General features: G+C 44.3%; 3 protein-coding genes across 3 annotated transcripts in view; 2 read left to right on the forward strand and 1 right to left on the reverse strand.

Moving 5' to 3' along the window:
* Positions 1 to 6,065: 6,065 nt before the first annotated feature.
* On the forward strand, positions 6,066 to 8,546 carry LOC135114443 (uncharacterized). Its single transcript, XM_064030345.1, has one exon. It carries the CDS (start codon positions 6,066 to 6,068, stop codon positions 8,544 to 8,546), a length of 2,481 nt encoding a protein of 826 aa, XP_063886415.1.
* A 2,378-nt stretch (positions 8,547 to 10,924) lies between these two features.
* Positions 10,925 to 14,689, forward strand: part of LOC135114444 (uncharacterized) — a 17,606-nt gene continuing 13,841 nt past the window's right edge. Inside the window, exons 1-4 of the mRNA XM_064030346.1 lie at positions 10,925 to 11,351; positions 13,282 to 13,527; positions 13,741 to 13,951; positions 14,043 to 14,152. Coding sequence (XP_063886416.1) covers positions 10,953 to 11,351; positions 13,282 to 13,527; positions 13,741 to 13,951; positions 14,043 to 14,152 — 966 coding nt within the window. The 5' untranslated portion in view covers positions 10,925 to 10,952. The remainder of the gene's footprint in view (positions 11,352 to 13,281; positions 13,528 to 13,740; positions 13,952 to 14,042; positions 14,153 to 14,689) is intronic.
* LOC135114381 (histone H2B-like) lies at positions 11,991 to 12,369 on the reverse strand. The gene has a single exon (XM_064030285.1). The coding sequence runs from the start codon at positions 12,360 to 12,362 to the stop codon at positions 11,991 to 11,993; it is 372 nt and encodes a 123-aa protein (XP_063886355.1). The 5' UTR covers positions 12,363 to 12,369.

Here is a 14,689-nt window from a genome sequence, read left to right on the forward strand (position 1 = left end):
GAGTTAACTAGTATTCTCAATCATTCATCCCTTTCTCTGGTAAACTCTGGAACTCCCTGCCTGCTTCCGTATTTCCACCTTCCTATGACTTGAATTCCTTCAAGAGGGAGGTTTCAAGACACTTATTCATCATTTTTTGACCACTGCTTTGACCCTTGTATGGGACTGGCATTTCAGTGGGCATTTTTTTTTATTACATTTTTGTTGCCCTTGGCCAGTGTCCTTCCTACATAAAAAAAAAATAAAAAATAGTAGTAGTAGTAGCACTAGTAGTAGTAGTAGTAGTAGTAGTAGTAATGCTATTTTTCATATATGAGGCGCGGTGCGCAACAACGACGTAACCGTGAAATTTGAGATTTCGTGTTTTTGCCTGCTCCGTGTGGTAGAAGGGTGTAAAAGTCTCGTGGTGATGTCGGCCAAGTCATATTCGACCATCTAAGCACCTGTACTAAGGCTCAAAGTCGAGCGTAGTGCGGAGAAAATTTCTCTGGACTAACATCTCGAAAGCGGTACAACAACGACGCAACCTGCTCCTCCCAGCCTCACGTGCGTATGGCCAATCAGCGGCGCGGTTGCAGCCGCCCGGCGCGGGCGAGCCAATCACAGCACCGCTGCCATGTTTACCAGCGCCGTTGCCATGGTGACAACACACTCACCATGTGCTCATCCACTCTGTCCTTTAACACGCCCGAGCACAGACGCACGCTCGGAAAAAAATTCATAAAAAATTTATTTATGTACCAATCTTCATGAAACTTTCACCTAATACTATGTGTAATAGGCTCTAACACATTATTAACAAATGAAAACAATATCGGGAAAAAAAATTATTACCTACGGTATACGCGTTAATTAACGCGTAAGTCATCCACCCAAAATCGTCACCTATCACTTCGAAACCTACATCCCCAAACAGAACTACCCAAGACCTTTCAAATGATGTATAATACTTACTTATTTAAGGGTATCCTATTGTGCGCAATCAGTGTTTAACTTTGAGCGCGTTTTTCTCGAAACTTCCATTTCTCGGTTACGTCGTTGTTGCGCCGCGCGCCTCATATTTAGTAATTTTTTTTTTTTCATATTAATATTTATATTTATATTTTTTTTGTTTTGTTTTGACATTCATACGAATGCTATAAAGGTGAAGCATAGAAATTTATTTGATTAATTAATTAATTTATATATCTATTTATTTTAATTTTTTTAAATTAATTAATTAATTTATTTTTATTATTATTATTTTTTTTTTTTTGTCTCTATGATAAGCAAAGCATTATAGACCTTATGAAAGCACATATCCTCTAGAGTCTTGCCCTACAAAAGATTCTGTAAAGTAAAAAATAAAGGGAATAAGTGTCAGTGACGTTTGATGAATAGAGGAAGGCGTGGCAGAAATTACCATAAAACGTATATAAATGAAAATTTATCTTCCTCGTATTTTCCCACTTGCGTTTGCTTCTTGAAAATTTAACTGGGTGGGTCATATAGCAGACATATTGTTCTTTCCTCCATTGTAGTTTGTTTCCAGCAAGCCCCCTAAATAAAGTTTCTGTTTTTTTTTTTTTTTTTTTTTTTTTAAGAAATGAGGAATTACATTCTAACGCTGATCACTGAGCGGAGCGTAGACGAGCTGCTATCCTCAAGGACGTTACCTCTCTCTCTCTCTCTCTCTCTCTCTCTCTCTCTCTCTCTCTCTCTCTCTCTCTCTCTCTGTCTCTTAGTGAAGAAGAATTAACATAAGTAAATAAGACTTTAAATAAAAAGAATATATATATATATATATATATATATATATATATATATATATATATATATATATATATATATATATATATATATATATATATATATATATATATATATATATATATATATATATATATATATATATATATATATATATATATATATATATATATATATATATATATATATATATATATATATATATATATATATATATATATATATATATATATATATATATATATATATATATATATATATATTCAAAGACAATGAATAACCTCTGGGGAAGGGGTGACGATCCTTATTTAACCCTTAATTTCAGTTGAATTTTGACAAGTCTACGTTAAAATGTTTCCATTTTTCTGCAGTGATAAAGAAACGTAGAGGGGTAGCTAATATATTTAGTTGTTAATTGTATCTTTTTTTCTTTCTTTTTTTCATTTATTCTTTTATTAATTTTTCTTTTCATTGCTTAATTATGCATTATGACGACACTGCAGGTTACAATTGCAGATATTGCAATTATTTTTGACACAATACAAGCACATCCAGCTAAACTATTGCTACAGTATAGAGAGAGTATTTCGATTACATACCTTATTCTTCATCTTCTTTTCTTCTTCTTTTTTATTTTTTTTAATAAATATAATAATAAATAAATAAGTAAATAGGTATTGTCAAATGAAATCGTCGAGATTACGCAGGGGTTTCGGGCAATACTTGGATGGGTGACTGACTACACAAGCCTCATCTGTCTGAAAAAAAAAAAAAAATGAAAAATAAGAATAAGAATAGGGAGAATGAACGAAAATTTTAAGTAATAAAGATAACAGTAAGAATTATTATAACAAGAATAAGAAAAATTTCAATAAAGGAATATAAAAAAAAAGAAAGAAAGCATCCCATGTCTTTCTTCCTAATTGTCATAGAAGGGTGAATTCTTTTGTATATTTTCCAACATTTCCAATACAACGATATGAATGGGGGAAGAAAGAATAAGAATAATAGAAAGAAGGCCTCCCAACACCTAGTTCTCCGGTCTTGGCCAATTAGCTAACGGCGGGATCAGCGCAGTTAAGCAGGGGGTCCGGGCAGAACTTGGATGGGTGACCACAAAAGCCTCATCTCTCTGAGAATAGAAAAAAATAGCAATAAGAATAAGGAGAATGAACGAAAAACGAAAATAATAAAATAACAATAACAACTATGATAAAAATAAGAAGATTAAGAATAAAAAGAACAAAAATACGGGAAAAAAGTAATAATATATCTCTCTTGCTAATTGTCGTAGAATTATGAATGAAGGGTTAATTTTAGTGCATATTTTCCAACATTTTCAGCACAACAATGCAACAACAATACAGGAAAGAATAAGAATAAGAAAAATAAGCCCTCCCAACACCTTGTTCTCCGCTCTTGACCAATCAGCTGACGGCGGGATCAGCAAGGTTAAGCAGGGGGTCCGGGCAGAACTTGGATGGGTGACCGCACAAGCCTCATCTCTCTAAAAGTAGGATAAATAAGAATAAGAATAGGAAGAATAATAAAAAAAAATGAAAATAATAAAGATAACAATATTATTTATGACAAGAATAAGAAAAAAATTGAATAAAAAGAATGAAAAAAATAAGAATATCACAACTTTCTTGCTAATTGTCTTAGAATTTTAAATGACATGTCAGTTCTGCTGTATATTTTCCAAGATTTGTTATGAATGAGGGAAGAAAGAATAAGAATAAGAATAAGAACAAAATGAATTAGACTAACAATAATGATCACATCTTTCATGCGGTGACTGCGTGGGCGATGAGCCTCACTGGACGTTTCTGACCAATCACAAGGCAGGGTTGGAGTCGTCGGACCCAGCCCCCGACCCACCCAGCAGCCACCAACACCAGCAGAACATCCTCCAGCAGCAGTCACCACCACGTCAGGACCCCTGAAGATCATAGTGTCTCCCATTCGCGGCTTCGAGACAGCTGTACATCTGGCAGAAGCTGTGAATCAGAAAATGATGAGAGAGAGGAATCAGAAATGCACGCAGATGAAGTTTTTGGCCTCAGGAAAAGTACTGATGACTCCTCCCGACCAGGACGCTGCCGACTACTTACTGCAACTTCGAGAAGTGGACGGTCAGCAGATCCAACTCAGACCCACAGGCCAAAACACCAGCAAGGGTGTACTACTTCGCTACCCGATATTGATGCCACTCTCGATAATAGAGCGACACCCTATGGTCCTGGAGGCCAAAAGATGCAGGATCTACAATGGAGAACCGACTCGGCAAGTCGAAATCACGGTGAAGGGGCCTCTCCCTGGCGAACTGGATCTCGAGAGCTGGGGCACTTTTTACACAAGGCCTTTCAGCCGCGAGCCCCTCCGCTGCTACAGATGCCAGCGTTTCGGCCATCACAAAAACATTTGCACCTTCCCCTTCAGGTGCGGGATCTGTCCAGGGGATCACGACACCGACCACTGCATCACGAAGCACAAGAACGGGGAGGAGACCACCACCAAATGCCCCAACTGCCAGGAAACCCACCATGCTTGGCACAGGAGCTGCATAACCAGGAGAACAATCGTCGACGCCCAGAAAACTTCACAGCAGAACTTCATGGTGTCTTACCGCCCAGCACTGGCAGCAACGTCCACTTGGGGACAACAAACAACAGCAGCCCACTCCCAGACAGCACCCACAGGCAGCACTCACGAATTTCCAGCACTAGGACAGGGAGTAAGGAGACGAAACAACGCCCCCAGAACGAGAATCCATGCTCCACCACCGGCACATCATCCTCCGAGTCAGCAAGCTCCAACACACCAAGCCACATCTCCAGCATCACAGGAACAGTTTGTTCTCACCAAGAGCGACCTGAAGCAGATGTTCGCGTCCCTGGCAGGAGCACTGGCCACGATGTTGGGCAAAACAATAGAGGAAGAAAAACTAGAGACTCTCGCAGACACTGTAATAGAAACAAGCCTGAAGAAGCAAGCCCCCAGAGCTCCAGCAACAACACAAGCAACGCCACCGACCCCAGGACAAACCCCGGCAACAGCAGCCATAGAGGAGGAGAAAAAGGCACTCGGTCTGACGTCCACACGCCCCAAGCAGCAACAACAACAAGCACAAGGAATAATCAACCCACCAACCGGCAACAACAACGAGCTCCAGCACCAGCAACCCACCAAAACGAAACAGTCCGCTTCCTGCAATGGAACATAAACGGACTCAGAGGAAAGCAACATCTGCTGACGGCTGACGCTAAAGCAGAACACAGGGATGTGATACTACTGCAAGAAACCATACTTCCACACGACCCCTACCGCATAATACGAGGCTACAGAGCATTTCACAGTGCACGAGAAGAAGGGCGAACCAGGAGATGCACAATACTTGTGCGCGATTGCATCCCTTGCACACAAATAGCTAACCCTATTGATTGTGGAGAAGGGGTGGAGGTAGTGGCAGTCATCATCAAGTTACAACATATTGAGCTCACAGTCTACAACATATACAACAACCCAGCTAGCGAAAACTTTGATATCAGCGAGGTCCTCGCCTTATGTGCCACCACACATACATTCATTGGAGGAGATTTCAACGCCCATCACAGGAACTTTGGCTCAAGACAGCAGAACAGAAACGGCCATCACATCGTAGAAGTCATGGCCAATCTTCCAGAAGTGAAACTACTCAACTCCAAAGAACCTACACATATAGCTGGTGGCATCCTGGATCTCACTTTCATCTCCGATACTCTACTCCAGGAAGCAAAATGGGGACTACACCCACATCTCTCCAGTGACCATTTCGCCACGTGCACCACACTAAACTTCCCTCAACTACAGAGACCAGCACATGTCCCAAAATGGAAGATCAAAGAAGCGAACTGGTCTAGTTTTCGAGATGCCTTTCAAAGGAACCTTAACAACATCCCCAGTACCGACCAACTAGATGGAAGGACGACTCGTCACCGCCCTCCACCAAGCAGCCGACACCGCCATTCCAAAAACAAAACCGACAACTAAAAACCACAAAGACAGGTGGTATTATAACCCCGAAGTACGGGAGTACAACCACAGGATAAATCAAGCCAGAAAACTACACAGACTCTACAAAACAGACACCACGAGACAACTCTTGCGAGCCGCCATCAACATTGCAAAGGACGCCATAAAGAAAATAAAAATTGAGAAATGGCTTGACTGGTGCTCCTCCTGGAACCCCCACACCAGACTAGGAAAAATGTGGAGAAACATTCACATGGCCAGTGGGAAAGTGCCTGCCAGACCACCACTCCATCCAGACCCCAATGGAGAGGCAAACAGACTGGTATACTCTTTTGCCACCAGAAGGAAACTGGAAACTGGACAGGCTGGAAACTGTCCGCAGGGCGTGCTTGGAAGAGGCGCCGACAGACACGCCCTTCACACCACAGGAGCTCAAGGCCACACTAAAACCTCGTCGGGACACGGCAGCAGGGACGGACAGGATAACCTATTCCATGATAAGAGAAGCCGGAGAACCCGCCCACCAAGAACTCCTGCGAGTTGTTAATGCCTCGTATGACGCGGGCAGACTGCCTTTATCATGGAAACGGGCCAACATTGTCCCGATCCCTAAACCGAACGACCCGGGGAGCCATAGACCCATCTCCCTCCTTAGCTGTTTGGGAAAAACGGCAGAGAAAATGATGCTGGCACGCCTTCAGTTTGCAACAGGGGACCTGCATCAACATATATACGCCTACACCCCGAAAAAAGGCACAAGAGACTGCCTCACCGAGCTGATGACAACAGTAACTAGCAGGAAAGCAGCAGTTGTCTTTGTGGACTTAGAAAAGGCCTTTGAGCTTGCAAGCGCTCCAGCGATCCTGGAGTCGCTTGCAAAACGGGGAGTCAAAGGCAAGCTACTGAAATGGACTCAGGATTTCCTCCAGGAAAGAAAAGCGACAGTCACCTTCCAAGGTAAAACTTCCCACACCAAGACCTTCGAAAATGGGACGCCTCAGGGAAGTATATTAAGTCCCTTCCTTTTCAACATCCTTATGGAAAATCTGGTGACACTCGATCTAGGCGCCAATATAAAAATCCTATGCTATGCTGACGACATAGCCATCGTCACCACAGGTCCCAGATATGCACACAGGGCACAAAGAGCCATCACCCGCATCTCCCAAGAATGCCAGCATCTTGGGATGAAGATCAATGCCATGAAGACCAAGGCACTTCATCTTGGCTCAAGGAAGACACTTCCTCCACTACGGCTCCATGACTCTGATATTGCATGGGTGGGAAGCCATCCATATCTTGGGGTTTGGATGGATCCCCACCTCACCTTCAAGAGCCATGTCGCTGCCACAGCAGGTAAGGCAAAAGCCAGACTGAACATCATGAGAGCCATCACAGGACTGAAAAGAGGCGCCAACTATCAAGTGCTGCGAACTTATTATATCCAAGCAGTGAGGTCGGTCATAGAATACGGCGCCCCATGCCTCTCCACCGCCAGCACAACAGCCATCACCTCCCTGGAGATGCTGCAAAACCAAGCCTTGCGCCTCATGGTTGGAGCACCAAAATGGACAAGGATTCGCACTCTCCAAGTTGAAACCAACATCCTTCCTCTGGCAACAAGACTGAAAGCCGTCAGCACCGCCCACCTCGGCAAGCTCCTCAGACAAGAGACCACGTCAGAGAAGACAGAGAGCATCAGGCAAGCCCTCGCCCAGGACAGGGACCTGTTCACTAAGAAGACATGGGCCTCCACAGCAGCGGACAGCATCAAGACACTACACGTCCAACACTTTTTCACTCAGTTCAAAGCAGACACACCACACGAAGATTACACCCCACCACCGCCATGGACACCACATGTTCCCCATACGTCAGCTCTCAAACCACCGACAGCCAAGGCCAAGCTCAGCAGTGCGGAGCTCTCAGCACTAGCCGAAGAGGCCTTGCAGTCAGCACCCTCCAGAGACGCTGATGTATACTATACAGACGGCTCAGTTGACCGCGAGACCAACACCGCAGCTTCTGCTTTCGTCCATGAGGAGGAAACAGCTCTCTTCCGGCTTCCTGACGGGTCGTCTACTCTGCAGACTGAGCTCCTGGCTATACTTAAAGCGCTCCAACACTCTGAACCAGGACAGAAGCCAGTCACCATCCACACGGACTCCCTGGGCTGCATCCAGGCACTGACAAGAGGGACACCAAGAGATAATGTGGGCCTGATCACTGCCATTCTGGTCACGGCCAGACGCGTCCAGGCAAACGGCAGGGCCGTGCATATCAATTGGGTCCCAAGTCACACAGGCATCCCAGGGAACGATGAGGCCGACACAGCCGCAAAAAACGCCCTAAGTCTTCCCAATGTCACTGCAAAAATACCGCCAAGTCTCTCCAGCCTGAAGAACAACATTAAAGCGGTGACTCGCCAGGAAGCTCGGGACAACATGAGACAATGGGCCAGTGCGGGAACACCAAGTGCTTACTGGTACCTACAGGCATTACAAAATCCCGACCCACTTCCACGAAACCTGGAGAGGGAATCCAGAGTGAACCTACACAGACTCCGTCTAGGTTACAAATGCTTCAATGAGTTACAAAACACCTATGACACTTGTCCACACTGCCACACACAGACCATGTCCCCACTCGTACACTACATTGAAGATTGTCCAGCAACAGGGACAATGCTCAACAGAAATAGTGGCACCGCTCCAGATATACTGAAACATACACCACAAGACACACTCATAGAGCTAGTACGGACGTACCCTCCACCTCGTTAACACAAACACACACACACACACTCACACCCTCACCATCGGTTTTTTTTTTTTTTTTTTTTTTTCTTTTTTTTTTCTTTTTTTTTTTTTATTTTTTCGGCAGTCTTGTCGGTAGGCATCTTAGCTGTGGTTTGTCTTCGGACATCTTGCTGTTAGGATAGCTGTGGCTCTGCCAAAAGCCCAAGGGAAAAAGAACTAACCTCAAACCTAAGATACCACCTGTTTCCCCGGGCCGCGGAAAGGCAAAGGCCCGCGTCACTCCAACGTGACAAATCTAAAAAAAAAAAAAAAAAAAAAAAAAAAAAAAAAAAAAAAAAAAGGAAGCGCGGGCACCATAAAGCAGCTAAAAAAAACTAGCCCGGGACGAAGTGGAATTAATAAAACAATCTTAACACACCTACCAGACACAGCAATAATTAGACTAACAGAAATATTCAACAGCACTATCTCAGCAGGCTATTTTCCCGACAAGTGGAAAAACGGAATCATCAGACTAATCCCTAAACAAAATAAATCCCCTCAACAGGCTCAAAATTACAGACCAATAACGCTATTAGAAGTACCAGGCAAAATCCTTGAGCGAGTGATAAATTCAAGGCTAAAAACACACCTAGAAATTAATAACTTATATAACACTTACCAGTTCGGTTTTCGTAGTAATAGAGGCACCACACAAGCACTAGCAGTCATCACAGAACAAATAGCACACAATAAATCAGATAAAGGCCAGTGCCAAGTCATACTAAGAGACATATCTAAAGCTTTTGATCAAGTCTGGCACCTCGGTCTTAAGCATAAAATCCTACAACTACAACTCCCTATTACAATAGAAAAATTTTTATGCGACTTTTTATCTGATCGCACAGCATCCATTAAAGTTAATCATTACATTGGTCCTACATTTAATTTAAACTGCGGTGTACCACAAGGGAGTGTTCTGTCACCAACACTCTTCACAATTTACACCAATGATATTCAACAACATATACAAACCCTTAACATCAGTTTCGCAGACGACATAACACAAATAATTGGCTACCCAGGAAGGTCCAAGAACATGCTCAATATAAAAACAGAGAGAGCAATAACAGCAATTAATAACTACGAAAGGAACTGCAAAATGAAAACCAATGTTAATAAATTCACCCCTCTGCACCTTGGAGCAAAACTTACCTTTCCACTCATCATTAACGAAGAAGAAATAGAATTTAAAAGTACCGGTAAATGCCTTGGTCTAACCATAACTACAGGTGGCTACTACAAACATATACAGGAGCGTAAAAATATAGCAATAGCGTCACTACAAAAACTCTACAAGTTACATAACATGCCAGAGAAAATAAAAATACACTTAGTAAAAGCACTAATACTACCAATACTTGATTACCCTCCAATCCCTATACACACAATGAGCAATAACCAAATTAGCAAACTTCAAAAAGTTCAAAACAAAGCACTTAGATTTGCAACAAATCAGAAACACCCTTACACCATGACAACAGAACAAGTACACATACACACCAAAACAGCACCTCTCAATATACGTGTACACTACAGAGCAAAGACAATTTGGGAAAAAATTGATGAGTTGGGCCTGCCTATCTATCAAAGCCTAAAAGACAACTCAGATCAAATAGTAAAATACCACCGTGATTTCCCTAGCAGCCTACAGGCATGCAAAACAATACCCAACCCAATCTATTAACAAACCGAAAATAAAGGAAACATAATCACCTTAAAACACTTACCTTTACTCACTGTATTCCTGAAGATGGCCAAACACAAAAACTCAGCACACACGGGGCATCTGAAAAGGAAAGAATATTATGTAACTCCAACACTCTAAACAGCACACACACACACACATGCTTCACATGGGACTCGTAGCTGGCCTCCTCTCTCCCCACTCCGCGCCCTGAGTCGGCGGTGAGGCGATATGCCAAGCCGGTGTTCACCACACCGTAGTGCACAGCCGAGGGGTACTGGCCACTGGTAGGGCTTGCTGGCCCCCAGCAAGCGGTAGATGGGGAGGGGGTTGCACCTCATCCTGAGTCGCCGACACCCGGGGACCTACCTATAGGGGGTAAGAGTTGTGTGGTGTCGGCGAGGGAGTAGTGGTAGAGTCTCTTTCGACTCGCCTGCGGTGTAACAGGGAGAACAATCACAAGAAGTCAGCACACAGAACACAAACATTCTCACAAACACATAATACACAGTATAACATCAATAAGTAAAATAGCAAGGTGGACAGCCCACCATCTTTAATATTATACTTTTTTTCATTATTTCTCACTATCCTCTTATACTCATATTATTCTTCCTTCACCCATCTTTTCTATAAATATAGATAGATAGATAGCGCGGGCAGACTCAGCTGAGTGTTCGTTGTGAGTTGTTGTTACCACAACTATGGCACGTACCAAGCAAACGGCTCGCAAGTCCACTGGTGGCAAGGCGCCCCGCAAGCAGCTTGCTACAAAGGCAGCTCGCAAGTCTGCTCCAGCCACTGGAGGTGTCAAGAAACCCCACCGTTACAGGCCTGGAACCGTTGCTCTCCGTGAGATCCGCCGTTATCAGAAGAGCATTGAGCTGCTTATCAGGAAACTGCCTTTCCAGCGCCTGGTGCGTGAAATTGCTCAGGATTTCAAGACTGACCTTCGCTTCCAGTCCTCTGCTGTCATGGCTCTCCAGGAAGCTTCCGAGGCTTACCTCGTGGGTCTGTTTGAGGATACCAACCTGTGCGCCATCCATGCCAAGCGCGTGACTATCATGCCAAAGGACATCAAACTGGCTCGTCGCATCCGTGGCGAGCGTGCCTAAGAAGTCATCCACGAATGATCTTCATAACAGCAATATCTAGGCCCTTTTTAGGGCCAAACATCTCTTTCATTAAAGAATTTTCATAGACAATCTGTTTGGTTTTGTGGAAGAAAATATTTATTTTCCATCTTTCAGTATCAGGTTAATAATTAACTTTCGACTTTCAACTCAATATCCTTCCCCCTTTTTTTTTTTTTATTATTATTATTATTCCCTCTTCCATGGCCATATCTCTTTCACTTGGGAGAATTTTTATCTTTCTTTATCTCTATTTTTTTTTTATCTTTTCTTTATCTCCACTGAATAATAAACACGATAATAATAAGCATAATAATAATAATAATAATAATAATAATAATAATAATAATAATGATACAATAATTATTATAATAATAATTATAATAAAAACAACAATATTAATAATATTAATAATGATAATAATAATAATAATAATAATAATAATAATAATAATAATAATAATAATAATAATAACAATAATATTAATAATAATAACAATAATTATAATAATAATACATTTGTCTATATCGTATCTTTTTTCCTTTTCAAGTGTGGCTCCAATGGAGCCGGGTATTATTTTATACTGGCAGCAGTATACTGGCCGCCTGTTTACTTGGAGGAGGTATACTTGTTAACAGCCTTGGTGCCTTCAGAAACAGCGTGTTTTGCCAGTTCACCAGGCAGAAGAAGACGGACAGCGGTCTGGATTTCCCGGCTGGTGATGGTGGAGCGCTTGTTATAGTGTGCCAGGCGGGATGCCTCGGCAGCGATGCGCTCGAAAATGTCATTCACGAACGAGTTCATGATTGACATGGCCTTGGAGGACACGCCAGTGTCTGGGTGGACTTGCTTGAGCACCTTGTAGATGTAGATGGAGTAGCTCTCCTTCCTCCTGCGCTTCTTCTTCTTGTCGCCCTTGGCAATGGCCTTCTGTGCCTTGCCAGCTTTCTTGGCAGCCTTTCCTGATGCTTTGGGAGGCATAGTGTCGCCGTACTGCTGTGAGAACGAGTGTGCGTTTTCAAGTTTTTCAGTTTTTTTTTTTTATTTAGAAAAAAGGGGGTGTTACAAGAAGGGGCAGTGTAAAAGTGAGGAAGAAAAAGGGAAAAAAAAGTGAGAAGAAATAGAAGTACAGTGGGAGAAAAAAAAAGTTGCCGGGCGGTCCGGCTTGCTACTGTAAAGTAATGTGTCACAGGGCAGTACACGAGCGATTAGTAGGGTGGAAAAAGGAGTCCCCGGAGGAAAACCACCCGCACTGCTGTGAGATAGAATAGAGTGGGGGAGGGTTACATATAATATTCACATAACATTTACAAGTACGTTGCAATGGCATAAAATATTTACAGAACATGAGTTCTTGGTGGAAACCTGAGTTAGCAGGTGAGTCGTAAAGGGCAATTAGAAGACACACATAAAGTAGATTGTTTGGAGAAGGCGGTGCAAGAAGAGGATGGTAAGAGAGATGCACTAGCTTAAGAGAGGTGAAGTTAGGGGGACGAAGGTAGAAGGGAGGAAACATCGAGAGGAAGAAAAAAGAATGCAGAGGGACACAGTAGAAACGTTAAGGAGTACATAATGCTTAAGAAGAAATAAGACACGAGGGAGCAAAAATTGTCACAATAGCACGTAGAAAATAAACATGAGAGTCACAGAACTTGCGTGGATGTTCACTGTGCACTGTAACGATAAACTCGATTATTTTGGGAGTCCTGCGACGGGGGAGAGGGTGGTGGGCAGGTGTCTCGGGCGCGGGTCGATGTCTGAGGTTCTAGTAGTCGCTGTCGGTGGTTCGGGGGGGAGTTCAAAGGGGAGGCCTTCGGCGACGCCTGCGGCGCCGTCAGCCCCAGCCAACCCCTCAGCTGTGCGTTTCCCGAACTCGGTCCCGCTGCCGGGGGCTGAGCAGGCTACCCCGGAGGACGATTACCCCTCACCAGGACGTCGGCCGGTCCCACGGCGACTCGGGGCGCGGAGGGGCGAGGGGAAGTTCGCGATGCTGGAACCACCACTGGGTATGCCGTCGGTGTCGCCGGGGGCGTCATCAGGCCTGGCAGATGTCTTAGTGGCTAGCTGCAGTCCACCACTGTCATCACGGTACCTCTACTCTCGGAAGGAGAAGGACAGATGCTCGCTCTCTCTCAGTCAGCAGTCGGTGATGATAATGGCGTGATTTGCGGACAAATTATCTAGCAGTAAAAGAGTGCTTGGGGGGAGAGTGACTAATTTCTAGTAGTGATACAGGTAGATTGTGAATTTAATAGGGGAATGAGTTACGGAAATATAACATTCACCTGTATCGGGGTTCGGGAGGCGGGTCTTGCACTCGGCGAAGACTCCTGGGGAACCCGGCGTGTTCCCGGGGTAGAGCCTCGTCGAGCTGTGTCTTCAGCGCCTGGAACTGATCCCATCCCTCGGCATCCATCTGTTCCCAAACCCTGGCGGCCATATCGTGAAGGCGGACGTTCAGGGCTGGGAGGGATGCGGCTTCGTGAAGAGCAGCCGAGGTGACAAAGTCGTCCCATCTGGTGCCGAAGGCGAACCTCAGGGCGTTGTTCTGGACCCGCTGAAGCTTGCTGGTGGTTGTTTTAGAGAGAGCATGCAAGGGAATAGGTGGATAAGTTAAAATGGGCAAAATCAAAGCCTTTATTAGGTGGAGCTTGAGACCAGTGGTCAGATCCCTGAAGCGGTACAGCCTGGTGAGGGCCGACTTCGCTTTTGCCACTCGCTGGGACACGTGTGAAGTGTACCCAGTTGTGGATATGGAGAGCCCCAGGAGGGTGCCCCTGGGGCTAAACTAAACATCATCCCCATCCACTAGCAGTGGGGCGGGGGTCTTTGTGGCGAAGGGGATGACCTTAAACTTGGCCAGGTTTGTCCTGATCAGTTGAAAAGTGGTATATATATTAGCGTGCCTACTCAGGATCAGGAGTCGCCACCTCAACGAGCGTCCTGATTGGTCCAGACGCGCTCTGGGCCGATCTGATCTCGCGTATATATAGCCGTTTTTCCCAAAATTCACTACTTGCTCGCAGAGCTACCGACGAGGTTAGAGTACTCGCGCTCCTCATTTATCACCAACAACAACAACTACTACTACTACTACTACTACCACAACATCCATTATCATGTCTGGACGCGGCAAGGGAGGAAAGGTGAAGGGAAAGTCAAAGTCCCGTTCCAGTCGTGCTGGACTCCAGTTCCCGGTCGGCAGGATTCATCGCCTTCTAAGGAAAGGCAACTACGCCGAGCGCGTGGGTGCTGGTGCCCCCGTGTACCTTGCGGCAGTTATGGAGTACCTGGCTGCTGAAGTCCTT

Source organism: Scylla paramamosain, chromosome 27 (genome assembly GCF_035594125.1).
Source record: "Scylla paramamosain isolate STU-SP2022 chromosome 27, ASM3559412v1, whole genome shotgun sequence".
NCBI lineage: Eukaryota > Metazoa > Arthropoda > Malacostraca > Decapoda > Portunidae > Scylla > Scylla paramamosain.